This window comes from Astatotilapia calliptera, chromosome 23 (assembly GCF_964374335.1).
Source record: "Astatotilapia calliptera chromosome 23, fAstCal68.1, whole genome shotgun sequence".
Classification (NCBI taxonomy): Eukaryota; Metazoa; Chordata; class Actinopteri; order Cichliformes; family Cichlidae; genus Astatotilapia; species Astatotilapia calliptera.
This window is the reverse complement of record NC_137443.1, coordinates 11,411,337-11,431,774: the sequence shown is the minus strand read 5'-3', so window position 1 is coordinate 11,431,774 and position 20,438 is coordinate 11,411,337. Positions and strand designations below refer to the sequence as shown.

General features: G+C 40.9%; 2 protein-coding genes and 1 long non-coding RNA gene across 4 annotated transcripts; all 3 read left to right on the top strand.

Annotated features, from left to right (window-relative positions):
* Positions 1–1,327, top strand: LOC113016758 (trypsin-3-like). The gene is made up of 5 exons (XM_080297819.1): positions 1–147; positions 226–376; positions 474–606; positions 703–957; positions 1,056–1,327. The coding sequence occupies exons 1-5, from the start codon at positions 90–92 to the stop codon at positions 1,221–1,223; spliced, it is 765 nt and encodes a 254-aa protein (XP_080153945.1). The 5' UTR covers positions 1–89; the 3' UTR covers positions 1,224–1,327.
* Positions 1,328–4,655: 3,328 nt separating this feature from the next.
* On the top strand, positions 4,656–5,701 carry LOC145424462 (uncharacterized). Its single transcript, XR_013905543.1, has 3 exons — positions 4,656–4,773; positions 4,847–4,905; positions 5,237–5,701. It is a non-coding gene; the product is annotated as an uncharacterized LOC145424462 (long non-coding RNA).
* Positions 5,702–11,671: 5,970 nt separating this feature from the next.
* Positions 11,672–20,232, top strand: LOC145424220 (uncharacterized). Of its 2 annotated transcripts, none has more exons than XM_080297329.1 (6): positions 11,672–11,879; positions 15,171–15,331; positions 18,239–18,355; positions 18,906–18,930; positions 19,089–19,127; positions 20,013–20,232. In XM_080297329.1, exons 1-6 carry the CDS (start codon positions 11,852–11,854, stop codon positions 20,177–20,179), a joined length of 537 nt encoding a protein of 178 aa, XP_080153455.1. In that variant the 5' UTR covers positions 11,672–11,851; the 3' UTR covers positions 20,180–20,232. The 2 variants fall into 2 exon arrangements, 1 of the variants encoding a protein (XP_080153455.1); XR_013905234.1 differs by having other exon boundaries at positions 11,722–11,879; positions 19,089–19,266.
* Positions 20,233–20,438: the final 206 nt, after the last annotated feature.

Sequence of the window (20,438 nt, the reverse complement as noted above, 5' to 3'; positions counted from 1 at the left end):
ATAATCTTATTTGGCAATGAAGCAAACTGACGTATAAAAGGTTCACCTCGACACTCCTACAAACACAACTTCACCTTTGTGCTGGCATCATGCTGGGTCTGCAGAAATTTCTGTTTGTCCATGTTCTGGCATGCCTCGGACGACTTGGTAAGAACTGCAAGTCTTTGTTATTATACTCCAATTGTTTAATGGAACAGTAACTTCATTTTGATTTCCTTTTTTCAGCACATGGAAGTGATATCATAAATGGTGAAAAAGCCCCAGAGAACTCCATGCACTACATGGCCTCTGTGCAGAACAACATGGGTCAACATGTTTGTGGAGGATTTCTCATCACTGAAGACTTTGTAGTCTCGGCTGCACACTGTGATAAATAGTGAGTAATCAGACATCTTTTCCTGTACTCTCTAACTCATGTCACTGAAATGCATTTAGAAAATGTGTTGATTTCCTTTCATTGATCACTCCTTCAGCAACCCCACATACGTTGTTCTCGGCAACCACAATCTCAAGAACGGCAATCATCAAAAAATAAAGATTAAAAACAAAAACATTCGTGAAAATTATCAAAACGTTGGACAGGGTAATGACATCATGCTCCTTGAAGTAAGTACATGTTCGTGTGGTTTTATTATTCAAATTATAACTAAAGAACTATCGTATGAACATATTTATATTTTTTACTTCATGTCATGTCTCCAGCTGCTTTACAAAGTTCAGCTAAATGAAAGGGTACAAACAATTCAGCTTCCACCTGCTGAAATACACCTTGAAGGAAACCAAGTGTGTCAGGTGGCTGGATGGGGAAAAACTGAAACTGATGTTAAATCTGTTGATGAGCTGAGGGTGGTGGACGTGTCTGTCATTAACTTAAGGGTCTGTGAGGAACTATGGCATGGTCTTCCTGCCAATGTTATCTGTGCAGGTGGATACAAAACAACCAAAGGATTCTGTCAGGTATTTTTTCTGTCCTTTCAGTTTAAAATGGCTCCTTGATTGCAAATATATAAAAAACTGAATAAAAGCTGGTAAATTAAAATTCTTCCTCCTCACAGGGAGATTCTGGTGGTCCTCTGCTGTGCGACGGGTTGGCTGTTGGCGTTGTTTCTTTCAACTATAATGAAAACTGCAGTTACCCCAATAAACCCAACGTCTATACAGACATCTCAAAATACCGTCAGTGGATTGACGGGATTGTGAAATCCAGAAAATATGAGGAGTAAAGAATTCACTGACAGTTTGGCTTGTATATTATTGAAATGTCAGGATTTCTGATTCTCTGTTAGCATAACCAAAAATGAAAATAAAAATATACCGCAGCATTAAACCTGTGACTTCCTCATTTATTTTGAACATGTACTGTACATTTAAATAATAAATTCTTCCAAATGATATATACTCAGATAATATTCATGTATAACTATATTAGTGTAGACCTACAATACAAATACAACAACATTTACTTCACCAAACAAAGGTCACTTTGCAGATGCATTAGAAATTAATTTAAATAGCTCAAAATAATAAAACGTATTTATTTCTCCACCCAATATAAAAATTATACACTCTGTTCTGTTTTATTGTCATCTTCAGAAAACAACAGATGATTATCACCAGCCACAGTCTTCTCAAAGTTTGCTGAGTCATGTACACTTAAATAATATAAATGAAACAAACATAAATGTACCTATGTAGTGATCTGTGTGAAGCATATGTATATTCCAGCACATGCACAGTTACACACTTTATTTTAAAGTGAGTGGGGAGTGTGTTGTGTAAATGATGCAAACAGACATCAAGAGAATTTGTATGGCAGTAGATTGATAAGAGAGACTACGTGATGCTAGAGGTGAAGCAGGAAACTGCTTCGTGTGATCCATCACCGAATTCAAAGAAATGTTTGTTGATAGACATTCACCAAACTCCAGATAAAAACATGCTGATGGCTGCACATCGTTACACATCTGTAAACATGTTTTCGCTGCATAAACCATAGCACACATAAGTGATATCACACATGATTAAATAACCCCAGCTGTTATGAAAGCAGACAGAAAGAACCCAAATCGGACACCAACAGATTCAGTTTACATATCAATAAGGAGTGGGAAGAAGTGCATGCCTATTTAATCCCACCACTTTGCTATAAGTTATCAGTTTTTAATTATCTTTATTGTTATAAACCTCAACAACAACTATAAGTATGCTGCTAATTACACATTAGCAAACATAAGGTACATAAAATACAAAATATTGTCACATTATCTTGTTTTTACAGCTTCATGATTACATGCACACATCAAAGCAAGTGCCTCCAGTTTTGGAATGTCAATTAAAACTCGGAATAAGTGTAACTACAGGGGTCCAACAAAGAATGGCCACGCATCATACTGATGTCTTCGGAAAAAAAAACATTCTCTCTCTCTCTCTTATTGTCTTCAAACACTGTGAAAAGTGAAGAAAACACAAAGTTTACAACATAAATATCTTTTATCTTATCAAAGTCTCTCATGTTAGTGTCCATAAACAGTCTTGAGCCAGCAGAACAGAAAAAATGCAAAATAATAGATATTACTGAAAATGTCCTGTACATGTATGCAGCATTTTATAAACAATATACATGAAAACCATACCTTGTGTGCCTCTTGGACCACATGCAGAATAACATTAATGTTGTGGCTGTAGCAGCATCTGTAGCTCTGTAGCTCCATGCTAGTTCTGACCCACAATGCCAGGGTTGTGCTCTCAGCCAAACTCTGGTCATGTGACCATTACAAACTCTACCTCAAACAAACTTTACATCTTTAACAAACCCATATTTTGTAACCAGTTCAAGTTCAATCAATGCTGCACGTTTATTATCTTATCCAATACATTTTGTATTCTTTCCAACAAATAAATGAACTAAAGTAAGCATGACTGTCTCAGGGACAGTTACAATAAGTATGAAGTAGTAACTAGCTGAAGACAGACATCCATCCATTCATCAGTTCATCCATCTTTCCATTTCCTTCCGCTTATCTGGAAGCCCAGACTTCCAGCTTTCCAGCCATCTCCTCCAACTCACACCGGCGTTCCCGGGCCATTCAGGGGTTGTAAGCTCGCCATCAAGTCCAGGGTCTGCACTGGGGACTCCTCCCAGTGGGACATGTCTAAGACACCTCGCCTAAAAGAAGGCATCCTAGGCAGATGCCAGAACCACCTCAACCGGCTCTTTTTGCTGTGTAGTAGCTCTACTTTGAGCTCCTCTTGAATGACTGAACTCTGCACCCCCTCTCTGAGAGAGAGGCCAGCCCCGCCTTGGAGAAAACTCCATCGCTTGTATCCAAGATCTCATTCTTTCAGAGCTTGTGACCGTAAGTGAGGCTGGGGATGCAGATCAGCTGGTGCATTGAAAGCTTTGCTTTTATACTCAGCTCTCTCTTCATCTTCATCGTTGATCTCTTTCTCTTCTTTATATCTCATTAAAACTATATAGTTGTACCTCATCTTGAAGAGCTTTACACTCAGACCGTTCCTTTCACTCCAAGCACAGAAACACAAAAGTATAATTTTCTTCTCTCTCAACAAAAAATCACATCCAATAAACTGTCCGATAAAAGTCCATGAAAATCCCAAACACACTGTTTTTGTTGTCTGTGGAGTTTCTGACATATTCTACTGATTTCGTAAATTAAATCTCTTAACACCTAGTGTAACATATTTGATATAATTTTCCCCAGGGAAAACCTTAATAAATTACACAATACATTTTTAAACAATTTCGTTAAAGGGCAAACATAGTAAATCTGATGGAAATTAAAATGTAATTAATTTTTTAGACAAATTTGTCAAATGGTTCAATAATATCTCCATTTTCAAAGAAATGTAATTTTCTGACAAATACATCATATTTCAGGCACTAAGGAGTTAAATGCAGAGAGATGTATAAACACAGAGTGAAGAAGAAACATTCAATGCATGATGGGAATTCCCCAGCAAGCGGAGGATTCAGGGTCACCTGATCCAAAACTAGCTATATGCTTTAGTGAAAAGGAAAGTTTAAAGCCTAATCTTATAAGTAGAGACAGCGTCTGTCTCCTGAATCCAAACTGGAAGCTGGTTCCCCTGAAAACTGAAGGCTCTCCCTCCCATTCTACTTTTAAATACTCTAGGAGCAACAAGTAAGCCTGCAGTGTGACAGTGAAGTGCTCTAATGAGTGTGATATGGTACCATAAGATGATTAAGATATCATAAAAAACTGATCACTGTTTTTTATGTTATACAATTCTATACAAGTGTTGTCTTGTTGTTCAGCTCCACCTTACATGTTGTGTAGTGATGCGCCACCTACTGGAATGGAAAGTAAATTATATTGGAGTGTGGCTCCTGAGCAAACCGCTCCTGTGGTCTTGTGTCTTTGGCCTACAGTGATCCGTTTCCTGTATTTAAGGTTGACTGTTTGCTGATGCACCATGTGGATGCTCCCGTTATTCTAATAAGGTGGTGTAAAGGAAATATTAGCCACTGCTGTTAGCTTCCTTTGACAGTATTGGAATGCTTCTCGATATTTTGGGATGAATACCTCATTAACAAGTGTTTTTCAGCTAAGTCTCTTGTAACCCAGAGTGATTTCCTGCACTTATTTCCTGCCATTGAACGCATCACAAATGCATGACTCCAACCACATGACTTTGCTCAGCCAATCGAATGGCATGTAGGTCATAGTAAGCCTGTCCCGGCTTCCTCCCGTCAGATGCGTGGAGGCAAGCCAGGTGACAGAGCTGTTGCAGGTGTGTATTGGCAAACATTTGCTTTTCCCGTTTTAATGCATTTTCTTAACACCAACTAACTTATGCAACTTAGATGCTGATTACTGTGAGCCAGAGCCATAATGTTGTTGTGCACTGAACAGAATGGAATTGGTGAGTTTGAACTTTTAATTGACTGTTTGTATTGCTACCAGCTGACCCTAATCGGCTGCTGCCGGTCCAAACAATTTGATTTTGATTTGACTGATAGTTGTTGAATAACAAATGTTGTGGAGCTACATAGTATGTATGTATGTAGCAGTTGAAATGTTTTCAGTTAAATCCTTATTGGTTAGAAATATTATATTTAACCAATATATTGTTTGTTTATTTTTATAAATTGTGTACACAGGAACAAGAATAACTTAATGTATTTAGCTTAATTGGCTGACATTTTTGTAAGTTATTCATGTGATTTCTTATTGGCCTTGTTTATTTAATGCAGGCCAGGTGAACCTTTTTTGGGTATGGAAAAGGATGGCGAGCCAATGAACGGCTAGGAGCAGGACTCATTCTGCATTGAAGCTTCCACTGGACTGGTAGGAAGCTATCAAAGGCGACGCTCTGTCCCGTAATTTCCGAATACACTGATTTCCACAATCATACACACCAGTTCCCCCGTTTATGGACAATAGCGCTTGGACATTGCTCATGGATATTCAGATAAAACTCATGGACTTCAGTGTGGATCAGTGTTTTCGATGTTAACATGTGTTATTTATGGGGAACTTTTTTTTGAGAATCTTTATTGCTTGGTATAAGCCGGAAGAATTTGCTTAGTTGTTTTTGTGCACCCCCACTGGGTTTTTCTATTAATTAAATAGCTACAGCAGGAATGATTATTTAAGCTTTCATTTTCTTTTCTTAATTTTCTTTGCTTTCGGTTAAATACATGGTACCTGCAAAAGCATTTTGTGTTGTGTGTATTTAATTACTGCCCATCAGCTCCGGTAGCATTCCTAAATCTTCTGATTAATAATAACCACAAAATCACACTCAATCCCTAGCCTGTATTAACTCATTAGCGCTACATCAGTGTTACCCCAAGAAAGCTCATCAATCAAGCTAAAGCGTGCTGTTATTGTCGCAGTACTGGGTCTGTGAGCCAGTGTTTTTGGTTTAAGTTATACTCTTTGAATTATTGTTTTCTGTATTATATTTATAGTTCTTGGTTGAGGTTTCTGTTCTGTTTCTGTGCCTCCCCTGTGTTCCTGGTGTCATGACTCTAGTGAAGGTTTAGTTCCATTCTCCTTATTTGTCTCCGTATGTTGTATGTTTAGTCTTAGTTCTGTGTCACTCTGTGTGCATTTCTACTGCATGTCTCCAGTTGTATTTCTCCACGTTCCATGTTTCTCCTCACTGGTCTTCATGTTCCGTGTTTCCCTGTCTCAGGTTTCTAGTCACAGGCTTTTTGTATTATTCTTTTGTAGCTTCTCCCAGTTTAGGTTTTGTTAGTTTAAGTCACTGCCATGCCCTGCTTTTGTTTGCATTTCTCTTTCCAGTAAAAATAAAACTCACTCACAGTTAATCATTAGTGCCTGCATTTGGGTCCACACTCCTCACCGCTCCACAGTTATGACAGTTATTCATTTTAGTATTCATCTCATCCAATAAATTTGGGAACGAAAAATATTAGCATAATGGAAAAAGTATAATTTGTTACTACTTTGGGCACAATACACGTCATTGATATATATGTTGAATAATTTAGGGTCCAACAATGACCAATATAATCAGTGAGTTTCATTAAATCCATTTATTTTTGCTCACAACAGTGTTTTGTAATGTTGTTTGTTTTATCTGCAGCTCAGTTTAAAGACACTGATCAGCTCTGAGTGCATTAAACTTACCCCAACACATGTGTTTCCGATTGAAAGAAACAGGAGCAACACTCAGTTTATTCCAGCCTGGTTCACTAATAGGTCTGTTTCTATCATGTCCTCCACCCCTTCCTCTTAAATTCTATATATATATATATATATAAGTCATCCTGAGGGTAAACACAAGCATTCAGTAGTCAAGCTTTCTGAGCTGATCAAAGATGAGACAGGTTTGTATATTTAGGACAAAATAACACAACGATGTTTGGTTACTGAGCAGCACCTTTTAAATGATGACCATTACCAGGTAATGTGGGCGTGCAGACACAGCAAAGATCAGAAGGATCCTTCCTGTTCAAGCATGTTTATAGTCCTGTCAGTTCTGTTAAATGCATATCAGTTCATATCAATACTGTTTAGAATGTCCACGATAAATTTAAGTTATGGAAAACACACAAAGCATCTGTGAAATGGGTGTAAATCTATTTATTTTTTTAATTACCCAGACAGTTATGGTTTTTCTTCCCTACCTGCAAATTTGCTCACCTGGTCTTCCCACTTTTGTATGATCTCTGCATCCTCCTCACTCATTCTTTGCTCTAACAATCACACAAAAATGATAATAACAAAAATAATCTGAGTTCTTATTAGAGCAGGTTGGAGATCCACATTTGATAACAGTGTAAATCGCTGCTTTGTTATGTGAAATGATCACCATCAGTGAATGTGGGCAAAGCACAAGGTACCTTGGCATTATAACTGTGCTTCTGACTACACGTCCACTCTTACCTCTCAAGCTCTGTGCTGTCACACAAATAGTAAATGTAATAGTGTAGCAGAAATTATTGCAACATTGTAATTGAGCTGCTGCTGATAGGTAACGGCTTTAAATTCATGTAGAAAGAAAACCCTGGTTCTGTCACTACCTATAAATGTGCTGTAAACAGACCATGAAACTATAACCATAATGCTCATCAGCTCCTGGGCTGATAACTCGTGATATTCCAGCATGAGAATTTGCTCTAGTCTATATTAACGAGTGCACTGTAACATTCTGACATGAAGAACTCTGCGTGTTTAAGCCTGTTTTCATTCATTTACCATCTCCAAAAGACAAGTTGGCTAAATTTGACATTAGGATAGTATTATTATTATTAAGATTACTGGAGATATTTAAGGGATGCTATGATGGAATTTAGAGGTCCCCCAGAAAAGGTCTAAACTCGCAATTTATTATTATTATTAGCAGTGTTGGGTAAGTTACTTTAAATTAGTAACTTCGTTACATTACTAGTTACTTTTGATAGAAGTAACAACTCAGTTACTTCAAGTTACTCGTTACTTTCAAAGTAACGAGTTACTAGGGAAAGTAACTTTGGTTTTACTCAGAATTCTCTTGTTAATGTGTTGCTTCCATAACTTTGCCAGTCTTCTAGCTTGCTTACTTGCCACAAGTGCACTGTGCCACCTACCAATAGAAAGGAAAAGATAATGTGCATATTTCCACGAGAGAAATCCCACGCCTGGACCGTCATTGACTGCTGCCATGATTCTAGCCTACGTCACAGCATCATGTGCGCCTTTTACATCCAACACAAAAACTGCAGTCGTGGAGGTTTTGATTGTACTCAGAACTCTGAAATTCTGTCTTCTGAATAGGAAGATGTAGGTAACACCAGACTGCAGATGAGCTGCATACAGGGCTGGACTGGGACAAAAAATTGGCCCATGCATTTTGACTAGAGACCGGCCCACCATTATAGGAAAAATCATAAAGCCTTTGAATGAAAACAAATGCTGTTGTGACAGTGATGTACACTGTCTTGATGGTATATATGCATCAATCTATCAATCGTTTGTTGTAAGATTCAGATAATTATTTTTTAAAAGCTATACATTTTAAATGAGAATAAGAAAGAAAAGTATTTCCTTGTGCCCACCTCTCCCTGTTAATGCCCTACCTGCCCCCCTGGCAAAAACTTTGATAGATCCGCACCTGCACAGTTACCAGCTGTCAGCTATGTAAAAAAGGATCCTGGTGTTATTTGTCTCTCAGAAACAGTTCATAACTTCCCTTCAACTCATTCATGTCACCTTAAAGGTAAACCTGTTTCTCCATCACCTGTTCAGCTCTGATGATTCAGTAAGGACATCTCCTGGTTTCATCTTCATGTTTCCCTCTCACCAGATAACCAAACCATATCATGACCAGCAGCTTTTTTGCAGCTGTGGCTCCAGCAAACATCAGCTGATAGTAGAAATTAATATTAAATAAATTCTAACAACAGCTGATCAAGCTTAAACGTGCTGCTGTTGTTTAACGCGACATCGGCTGGTTTCCTCTTTCTGGCGCAAAGTGGGCGATAAACAAACAAGAGAGCCGATCAGCTGATCATTGATCAGTTTCATGATTGAAGTAGAAACAGGAGAGGGAGGGGGGAGAATGAAAGAAGAAGAGGCAGCTGTGCAGCAAAGACACAGAATAACTCCAGCTTTGTGCCTTTTTCATTGTAGCTGAATTACGGGACAAACTGTTCCTTTTCACCTCAATAAGAAACGCGTAATATTTTCTCTGAATACCAGACGGGACGGTTGGCAACTCTTATAACTTATGAACAAAATAAAGTTTAACATCGTTAACATCATAGCACCCACCCAGCTGTATAGAAACCCCGTCATGCTAGCTAGTACGCAGTACGGAAAAAGTCAGAATAACGAAAATAAACTCCACCTAAACTTGGTTCATATCTGACCCAGAGAGACTGCAGGTCATAACTTCTTACCTGAAGTTCAGTTCACACTTGGACCGGCGGCCGCCTCGGGTCTCTTTTCCTTCTGCGTCCCCTTTTCCTTCATCCACCTGCTGGCCTCCACCACTTGCTAATGTTACTGAATCTGTGGAAGCTCCGCGATAGCCACTACACGAAGTAACGAGTAACGACCCTATCTAAATCCCAGTAACGAATAACGCGTTTCTGATTTTGGAATAATAACTAGTTACCGTGCTCGTTACCACAATAATAACGTAGTTACTGTAACGCGTTACTTAATAACGCGTTAGTTCCAACACTGATTATTATTAGTAGTAGTAATAGTAGTAGTATTAGTATTATTATTACGTTTGTGAGACGTTAAAGTAGTGTAATGATAGCGACCACCGACAGATGGCGTCAAAAAGGGAGGGTGGGGAGAAGCAATGGAGGGCGGGGCTTTCCGACGTAAAAGCAAAAACAGACACACCCCGTGGCCTAGTGATGGGCAGGTAAAGCTTCATGAAGCACTGAAGCTTTTCATCCAATTGGTTCATCCCAGCGCAAAGCTTCTTGAAGCTTCATTTGCTCTAGTAGGACACCTACTGGACGTAAAAATAATAGCTGGCATGAATTTGAAGAGTGTGGCCTTTTGCACACAGCCTGTAAATGTCAACAACAAAAGGAGTGTGTAAAACATCTATATTGTAGTGATGGCAGTATACTGTGTATATTTATACTGGCAGTATGGAAAATGATTATTTGGAAATGCTTAAAATGGAAATGATCATTTACTGTGAGGTGAGGTGTGGTTGGGGTGTGGACAGTAGTTGTGCTTTTGTAACGTTGAGGTATGCCTGTTCACATTTTATTCTATAAGAACTAAATTTTCACTGCTTTTATGACCTTTTTAGTGGGGAGAACATAGCTAGGATTTAATAATTTAACAAATCTTTTACATCCTTTGTCCTCCACAATGCTAAATGGCTGGGAGTCCTCAATCACCATGCTAACCAGGTCTTCATCTATTTGAGATTGTTCTCCTGAGGAAAGACAATAAAGACAAAGCACAAATATAAATATCACACACGTCACTTATTACAGTTGTATAATATTGTTATATCATTTAGTAACATTACTGCATGCTATATTATCATTGCATTTGATGGCTCACCTGGTCTTGCTCCACAATCCGTGTTCCCCTTATTCTCATGCAAAGCTCTGTAGTGCCTGTTATGATATTTTGATACCACGGTAAGCATTTACAGGATATTGTTTTATACAGGAAAACTGTTACTCAATAAGGCCAATCTACTAGTTGTTTTTCTCTTTCTCTGTGACCCAAGAATTAATGTGTAAGACTTACAGGCTGGTACCTCAAGGTCGAAAACACCACAGAGATGAGACCACATCCTTACTCCCATCCTCCCTTTTTCTTTATCTCCTGGAAAAGGCTCGTTAAAGGCTAGGTGGTTTGTTTCAGAATTCACTGATGAAAGAACTCTGTATTCTATGTCTAGGAGTGTATTTTGCTGGGATGATCATAAATTGTAGCTGAACTGATAAACTACACAAGGGATACTTTGCTCAGAAGGCAGGAAGACGTTTCCTTATTTGGTCTGTACCGGTTTGAACTGGGAAAGCTGACACACGAACCTTTTTTTCTCTATATAAACTGCTGTGTATCAAATAAACCTTTGAGTCGATTGGGAAGGCAACCTAAAGCAGTCTCTGTTTTCTTGTTCTCCCAAGCTGCTCCCGAGCTCGTACTAACACGCTGAATGGCATACCTGAGTGTTACTTTAAATAATTAGGAATCTTAGGAAAGGACAGAACTCTGCTTATCGCTCACGCCACGGAGGAAACCCGGGAAGGCAATTTCCTTCAGTGCCTAAGCATGGATGAGGTGTTGTTGTTATAGCCCAGCTCCCTGGCACATAGCAAACACTTCACCTTGTACAAAAGTCAAGACAGCTTAACATAAATTGTATTGCACAATCAGTATTATGAAAATATATCTTCTGTAGAAATTAACATACCTTGTTGGGAGGAATAAAATCAAAATGTTCCCACACAGGGGAGGACAGCCTCCTCTTCTTAGCTGGCTCCATTCTCTCCTGACTTTCTCTCCTCACTCTCATAAACCTCCAAACTGTCTCCAAACTCTCACTAATCGCAACTCTCCACCAAACACCCACATTTTTGAATAAAGTCTGAGGGGTTTGTATCGCTGTCATATCTCGCGGCAAAGTTCGAACCACTTCATGAACCAGTCACGTGGTACAGCCGGGCAGCGAGGCTTCGGACGTCATCGTTTTCAGCCCCTCCCATAAATGAAGCAAACCTCGATACGCGCATCGCGGAAACGCTCCCTCAATTACTCGACACAAGCTTCGAAGCCTCGATACAGAACGTCACATCACTACCCGTGGCTCAGTGCTCGGTGCGTTTACCCGCCAAGAAGCTGCAAACAAGACGATTTCTCCCAGCATGAACATCATGATTGTCTCCGTGTACGGTGAGTTGGCTGTCCTTCTGACGGTCTCTGTGTGATCTTTGTTTCAAATTTTCCTCCTTCGCTTTCTTTCTTCTGTGAACTATCCGCGGGCCACAGTCAGGGTTTGTCTCACCTGCAACAGGTGAACACAGCAGACGCACTTTGACGCACTCCGATAGCCGGTGCTGTGCCAAAAAGTCAAAAAGGGGTTTCCGGTATTTACCAAAAAATGACTGCTGGAATTGAATCCATCATAAATAACTTGTTGCTTTATAATGTGCAAAAAAGATCACGAGTAATAATGACGTCACTCTTGTAGTTACAGCATATTACAGTGCCAGCTGCGCTCAGTAAATAAAAACAGAGTAACAGACATCATATTTTTAATGATGGCTTCAGTGTTTTCAGTCCTTCTGCACACGCAGCTGTGATTTAGTTAATGTGAAGTGATTTCCTGGAAAGTCCGGCGCTCAGAGGAGGTGTTTCTTGCTTCTCCTCAAACAATCCTGTTTGTTGGCTTCCTGTGAGGGGAGGCAGACGGTCTCCATCCTTCAAATAAATGCGAAAACTGATCAATCAGCCTGAATAATGGGACAATTTGACACTGATGACCAGTCCTCTTATCTTAACCCGCTAAATTATTATGAACAGCGCATTCCTTTGGTTACCGTTTTATATTCCCGAGCCCTGTGTCTGTTTGCCTGAAGGGTGAATGTGATTGAAACAGGCGAATGACCAAGAAGAACCTGTGACAACTTTCTTTAAATCTGTGACATTGACATATTTAAAGAACTCTGCAGTGCTGATTTCCCTTTCATGGAGTCTCACCTGCAAGTAAGAACAGGTGGAGCGTGGAAACAGCAGCCTGCCCTTTGACCTACAGATCATCGGTCTGCACAAAAACAGTGAACGTGAGGGGAAAGTCAGAGATCCGGCTGTGCCGTTGGGGGACTTTTTGTTGGGTGGAGTTTGTTGTTTCAGAGTATTTTCTTCATGTTTAAGGGTAGTTTGTACGCATCATGATGGTTGAGTCTTAAGTGTGTTTTGAAACTTCCTCTTTCCACTGCTTCATGCTGGATGAGCTCATCGAATGTTCTCTTTCTAACTCCGTAACCTGCGAGATTCACACGTTGACCTTTTTAAATTACATCTGAAGAAACGTTTCATTCAGCTGAGTCACTCACCTTGGGTGAGTGATGAAATGTTTCTCTCACTGAAAACATCACGTCCAGATGAAAACAATCAACCTTTTGGGAATCCCAAATAGAGTGAAACACAAGGTCACCTGAACTGTGATGTATTAATTGGTGAGTTTAGCTGCTTCAGATTCACCTGTTTGCTTTCCTGAGTGTTTCTGTTGGTAAAGATGATAACAGGTGGAGGTTTGTGGTGTATTCACAGGATCAGCTGAGTTTCTGAAGCTGAAAGCAGACGAGTTTTCCTTTAACTGAAGCTCGTTTGAGTCTGTTAGTCCCATCCTGGCTCTGAGGTTGTATCTGTGTCAGTAAATCCATTGTGTTTGTGTCATGATGGTTGTATTGCATCATAAAAACATGAGAGTGACTTTTACAGCCTGAAAAACTTTGAACCACAGACTGTTCAGTCAGCTGAACAGTCCATGGAAACATCCATCAGAGCTGGATGTTTCCATGGAAACGTGTTTGTTGTGAGCTGTTGTTTGGGGATTTTCACTCTGTACGTTTCCTTCTGTCAGGACACGCTGTGATAAAAAGCAGAAGGCTTGCCGAGGCTGGCACACTTTAAACTCTGACACAGTTTTAACGTCAGGCAGCTTGCTGGAGTGTGTTTCATAGCAACACACGAACACGTCAGGAAGAGGAGGAGGAACTCTTCCAAAGGCATTCGCCTTCATGGTTAGAATCTAACAGTGGCAAGGCGGCGGGGCTTGCAGTGTACAGGTGAAAGTATGTCAGTGGGAGTGTCCTCACACTCACAGCAGAGAAACAGCTGAATGAATGAAGGCTCATGTTTGTTACAACAGCAGCACAAGGACTTTGTAGGCATTTCTCACTGGACTTTCCCAGTGATGAAAAAATCTTTGAAACTCGTCTAGAGGAACAGCAGAGACGGTGTTTTGGCCGCCACCCTGTTGGCTTGTCAGTGACCAGAAGTGACCATATTTGGGTGAGAGGGTGGAACACTAAGTTATCTTTTAATACTACCTATGCCGGTTATCAGTCTGCACTTACCGACGTTATGGGAGCATCACACAAACACAGATACCTGCTGATTAGAGTTCAGTCACATCCAGGATAAATCCCAGAATTTCACTCAGAAAAGCTGGAACTCAGACTTCTCAGTGTGTTAATACAGTAACCTCACTCCAGACATATTAATGGACAGATAATGTCATTAAAATGCTCCAACAGCAGGTGAAGCTAGCAGACAGCTAGCAGTCGGTTACTTACTGAGTTGAAACGTCGCCGAGACAAAGCACTGAATCGGTAAAGTAAAAAAGACAAATACAGGTGTCAGAGTGGTTAGCACTGTTGCCTCACAGCTGTGCAGCATTTACGTGTTCTCCCCGTGTCTGTGGATTCTCTCCAACTCGGGCCAAAGATGGGTTAATAAGGTAATTGGTGATTTTTAAATTGGCTGCAGGCGTGAATTGTTGCCTTTAGCCTTGCGATCGAATGCCAACCTGTCCAGGTGTACCCTGCCTCTCGTCCTGTAACAGCTAAGTGGCAGCACTCTCAAATACAGCTGCAATGTCAAGAAACCTCACTTAAAGGGTTAAACCTCTGTAAACCACCCCTCTGAAGTAATGCATCATAAACAGCATTTTTTCTTTGGGCCTCAGCTATCAGACCTTTTAGAACCTTTATGATCGTTATAACTTACAGAGCAAATGTTGGGAGTTTTTCCTTCCCACTGTTACTAAGTGTTTGCTCATATGGGGTGTTTCTCTGTGTTATTGTAGGGTCTTTACCTATATTAAACACTTCGAGGCGACGGAGGTTGTGATTTGGTGCTATAGAACTAAAATTTAATTGAAGCTCAGCTTTTAGAAATGTTCTGGTAATCAAATCGAAGACTTTAAACACAGTATGGAGTCCCACAGGGCTCTATTAGTGTGCCCCTACAGTTTAAAATATAGTATCAGAGCACTGCTATAAATTTGACAGCTGGCTTTAGATGTAAACATCTGGAACAGATCCAGTCGTTCCACTTTTGCTGCTGCTTTATACAGCAACAAACTGCCGTCGTAGCTCTGAGACCATCTTTAGGTGTTAGACTGGTCCAGTGTCAGAGTTTTGAAGTTGTGTGACCGTGCCGTTTGTTCACTTTCAGTTTTCGCCCTCGCGCTGCTGCCTGGTCTTCAGCTTTCTGCAGCAGAGTCTCCATCAAGTCTAACCTGTAACTCCACACGGCTCTCTAATGGGTCGGTCCTGTTCCAGCTGCCACACGGGCCCAGTTCATCCAGCTGCAGCACCTGCTGGGAGGATCAGAACGTGAGTCCACCACACTCAGCATGATGCCATTGCTGTTACTGCTGCACACATGCTCTCAGAGTTAGATCAGCAAATCACAAGCAATTACACATTTCACTTTCACAACCTGCTGCTATTGATCAACACCACGATTACATCATAGATTTTGTTCTTTTAACTTCCTTGTTTGGAGAACTCTGGACACTTCAAACATTGGGCGGGTCATTGGACTGGCTGTGCACCTCAGAGAAATCCATAAACAGACAGGGAATGTAAACCCGAGTGATCACAGGCGCTCAAGGTGACTTGGCTGCTAGGTGACTAGCAGCAGTGAAGGGCGGGGCTCACATAGCACAGGTGAATAATAAATTAATTGATAAAGGCTAAGAGAAGAACAGCATGTTTGCTCCTAGAGGACACATCTTCAGGTACATTCAGGCTCGTTGTTATGTCTGTAGCTCGTTTTCAGAATGCTCACTGAGTGCAATGTCAGATCCTGCCATACATAAATACCTGAATGGGTATCAAATCTAGTCCTTCCAGTTATACTTCCTAATGCCTCAGCTGCCATGTTTTGGGTGTGGCCTTCCTCAGTTGCTTAAGTGTTTCTTTTGATTCTCAGACAAAGCAAAAATCAGCTGGCTGAGTGAAAAGTTGATTTTAGTGATCATGAAACAGAGCATCAGTGCCAGTGATGCTGTGAGCCAGCAGGAAGCTCTGAGGTGGAGGTTTGTGGTGTTTTTCACAGAATCAGGTGTCTTTGAAACTGAAACCAGTTTTCTTTGATTTGTGGCAGTAAATCCGTCACGTTTGTGTCATTTAAGTCAGACTGAAGCTAAACAGGAAACCAGATTCTGTGTTTGTGTGATGCAGACAAGTAAGAGATACTCTGCAGGCAGAAGGACTGAAGTCAGAGTCTGACTTCAGTCTCTTTGAGACCGCATCTCAAAGAGACCGCGTCTCAAAGAGACCGCGTCTCAAAGACGGCATCTCTTTGAGACTTCCTCCCAATCCTCCCAGAGAATTCGATCAGCAATTCCCAGAGAATTGCTGATCGAATGCCAAACGCCTGTTTGTGAACACACTGAAACATGACAGCAGTGGGTCTGATCTCAGGCAGATTATCAGGAATGTTTGAGAATGTCTGACTGAGGCTGAGGGTGAGGTAATCAGACAGGAAGCAGGTTTGACTGCTGTATTACATCATAAATCATCAAAGCGACTTTCACAGGCTGTGGCGCAATGCGCTGTAGGGAAAAAGGAGTCGCCCGGCTCAGTCAAAAGACGGGTTAATGGGTTAGTTTAACTGCCGATTATAAATTGGCTGTATGTGTGAACGCATTCATCCTCACTGAACGCTTGTGGGATCAGCCTTTTGTGCCAGAGTGGCCAACACAACCACACTGGCTGACAAACGCTAGTTGATGAATGGGATCCATCCCACAGCAGTGTGTGACCAGGCCACTGACCTGCACGAGGAAGAGGTGCCAGGTGCCAACAAGCATTGTTACAGCAAAAATAATCAACCAAACACAAATCTCATTACTTTTGGTGCCCTTATATACAGAGAGTTGTAGCTTTTTTCATTTTTATTTCTCATCTATTGCTTATTTTCTCTATTGTGGCATCTATTTTGTGTTTCATCCACAAATCTATTCTGTATGTTTTGGAAGCTTTTTGACCTTCCCCTTGGATGCTAGGACTCGGTGAATCTACGTATAAAGTTGATGAACAGAGTTTTAAAAAGGGAACAATAGCAGGAGGACTTTCCCCAGATTTCCACTGGACTTTCCCCGTGAGGTGAAGCGGAAGAAGCAGAGCAGAAGAATTTGTTTGTTTTCTTGGTCTGCAGCTCTGATGTAACTCAGTCACAAAGTTATTAACATTCTTTGCTTTATCAACCTCTCAGTGAAAGCTGGAAGCTTCGTGTGGTTGTAAAGTTGTGGCTGACGGCATTGCATAGAGTGTGTGTGCGTGCGTGCACGCACGCGCGCGCGCGTGTGTGTGTGTGTGTCTTTGCTCTTTTGTTTTTCGTTTCATTTCTCGTCGTTCTGTGAAACCTGAAACTCGGAGGGTTCAGGCAAATGTTACACAGCAGTAAAGTAACGTTTTCACTTTTTAAACTCGATTATGGAAACAACAGTTACAATAACAACATTTAGTGGCAACAGCGTGAAAAATGAAACAAAAAGTAAACCTCGCCGTGGAAGATGTGGAATCATTTGTCACCTCCAGTCAGTAATGTTTAGTCTGTGAACTCTTCACTCAAAAACACAGAATGACCCACTGGACCATACTGCATTCAGGTCCTAACACTGAGTGCTTACAGTCCAGCTGAAGATCTTCTTATTGCCTTTAACTGTGTTTGTAACATCAGCCTGTGTCTCTGTTCAAACCAAATGCACTTTCTAAATCCCGGAGCAACAAAATTTGACCTGTTGCTGGTGCTAGATGAAAGTTGAGAGAGTCTACCTCTGTGTTCTGGTGATCAATCATTTCAACCTTGATTAGCTGCTGAAGAATTACAATAACCCCCTCCGTGAATCGCCACCTTATCGTGGTGGAGGGGTTTGTGTGCCCGTGTGATCCCAGGAGCTATGTTGTCGGGGGCATTTAGCCCCTGTTAGGGTCTCCCAAGGCAAATTGGTCCTGGGTGAGGGGCCAGACGAAGAGCGATTCTGAGACAGTTAGGTAACACCTATTGCTGACCTTTCATAAGTCGGCCAGCTAGGGTGGTTTAGTGTCTGTCCAGGACATCTCCTGGCTGGGGATTATGTCTGCAGGATGGTGTGGGAATGCGTTGATGTTTTCAGAGGTTTCTGAGAAAGGGAGGTCTGAGAGTCTCTGTTAGACTGCTGCCTCCGTCACCTGCGTAAGCAGCAGTGGAAGGATGGACGGTAATAATCAAGTATTTTGTTTCTTTTGCAGAAAACTGTCATGGCACGAGGCTCACGCTTTCATGAAGTCTTTGTCCACAGTCTGACGGACAACTCCATCATCCTGGCTGACTGTCGTCCCCTGCGCTACATCCTGGAGTGCTCTGGGGTAAAAACAAGCTTCTTGCTCAGATTCAGACCTTTTTTTCTGTGGTTTTATTACAAAAAGACTAAAATCTTCCACTGCTGAGCTCAGTCCTGAACTATCAGTGTGCAAAGTTTAACGGTGATATTTTAACTTTACAGAAACGGAGTTCATCATTTCAAAACACAGATTTACATTTCAGTGCGTGCAGCTGAACACTGAACACTTCTGTGTCACTGACTGAAAAACAAACTGTGCATCTCTGTATCTGATCTGTTTTTATTTTGTTTGTTTGTTTAACTTTATGACAGGAAATTTAAACATGTTATTTTTGAGATTATGGAGCTGTTAAAAGCAAAAAAGGAGCAGAAGAACGTGAGGAAATGGGGCGGGGTTACACATTGATTAACAGGTTGCAAATGTGAGCATACTGTTTCTTCAGTTTCTCAGTCAGAGGAGATATTACCAGAAAAATCAGATCATCTCCACAGTTTGACAGAGCGACTGTTTCCTGTTCTTTGTATGCTCTCAGAAAACTATTTTTAGCTCTGACCTCAACTTTTTTTTCCCTCAGATGCTGCAGGAGATCGAATGCGCAGGTGAGAGCTCTAAAGAGTAATTAATAATTAATTCATACAGGTGTTCCCACACTCAGCTTAAAAGTTTTTTTGTTTTTTGTTTGTTCGTTTTTCCAGCAGACAGGAAATGCTTTCCATCATCCGCTGTTTCATTCACCACATTTCTTTTTCTCTTCTAGTGAACTGCAGTTCTCACCTGGACCCTGCTTCACCTTCCCGTAAGTCACATGTTTCCTGAACAGGTTGGGGTGTTCAAGTCTCCTCACTCTGCTCTGACATGAACTGCAGCCTCACAGAGTGTCAGTAAACGCCACACCGCCTCAGCTCAGAGGAACACCTGGAGACTGTTTCTTTAAAGTAATGGATTACTTCACATATGTACTCCCTGTAGAATCTAACTGGTTATTTTGCATTAATAACAGTTTAGTGTCAGTTTAACATCGAAGACTAAACTGTTCATATCTGAGGAGAGCAGACAGGAGAAGCCACAGATATCAAACTTCTGCACGTTTCTTCACTCAGTTTAAATCGATGATCTTCAAAACTTTTTCCTGAAGGTTTGTGCCGCCCGTTCACTTTCAGCTGTGCCACATGACTTTGGTTTAGGAGCATGGGCACATACAGGACGTCTTTCCTGGGCAGGTTGTTTAAGTCTTAGTAAAAAGCTAACAGCAGAGCAGGCTGAGGGTTATATCTCAGCATCCCTGGGTCATTTCATACATAAGCTCCTCCCAGCAGAGCTGAATGAAAACAGGTCCAGACTGTTCTCTACGTTCTGTTTAATCGCTAATTCTTGACAGTCCACCTTCAATTAAATTTGCCTCATTAACAAACACTAAACAAATTCTTCTTGTCCTTCCTACGGCCTCATCAGAGCGCTCTGCTTTCAGCACATGCTCATTTGAAATATTTTTCGCCTCTATGGACTCTGCGGCGCTCTGTAGAAACGGAAGTAAGACTTTAAAAAAATTCTGTTTCTGTCAGGGAGTCAGATCAGCGCCTCATCATCTGGACCACACCATCACCATCCAGCAGGATGTTTCTGTTCGAGCTGTGAAAATAATAATGATCCTGAGAATGCCCTCATGTTTTTGTCTCCTCAGCAAACCCCACCCACCCAGACAAGCCGAAGTGGACAACCCGAGCCATCGTCGCTGTTAGCCTTCTGTCATCTGTCATCTTCATCATTGTCATGCTTTGGTGCTTCTATAAGAAAAAACGTTCTGTGACGACCCCAACTGCTCTTTACACTCCAGCTCAAACTGTTTAAACACTGCAAACAAACCCATTGCACGGCTCCATCATCAACAATAATAAAAACAATAATAATAATGATAATAATAATAATTGACTGTTAAATAAACATTCAGTGTATTATTAGATATTCTCTTTAAATATATATATGTTTAAAATGATGATGGAGCCAGATGTAAAGATAAACGTTTTGTTTTAGTCCAGGAGCCCCAAACAGATCCAGCTGTTTAAAAAAAAATAACAAAAAAACCCCCTTTTTTTTTTTTTGCTTTTTT

Bases quoted from the DNA above. Each gene is read 5' to 3' on its own strand.
- LOC113016758 (XM_080297819.1), top strand. From the start codon at position 90: ATGCTGGGTCTGCAGAAATTTCTGTTTGTCCATGTTCTGGCATGCCTC. The intron at 377-473 runs GTGAGTAATCAG...TCACTCCTTCAG, and splicing joins GCTGCACACTGTGATAAATA to CAACCCCACATACGTTGTTC. The intron at 607-702 runs GTAAGTACATGT...TCATGTCTCCAG, and splicing joins ATGACATCATGCTCCTTGAA to CTGCTTTACAAAGTTCAGCT.
- LOC145424220 (XM_080297329.1), top strand. From the start codon at position 11,852: ATGAACATCATGATTGTCTCCGTGTACG. The intron at 15,332-18,238 runs GTGAGTCCACCA...TTTCTTTTGCAG, and splicing joins CCTGCTGGGAGGATCAGAAC to AAAACTGTCATGGCACGAGG. The intron at 18,356-18,905 runs GTAAAAACAAGC...TTTTTCCCTCAG, and splicing joins ACATCCTGGAGTGCTCTGGG to ATGCTGCAGGAGATCGAATG.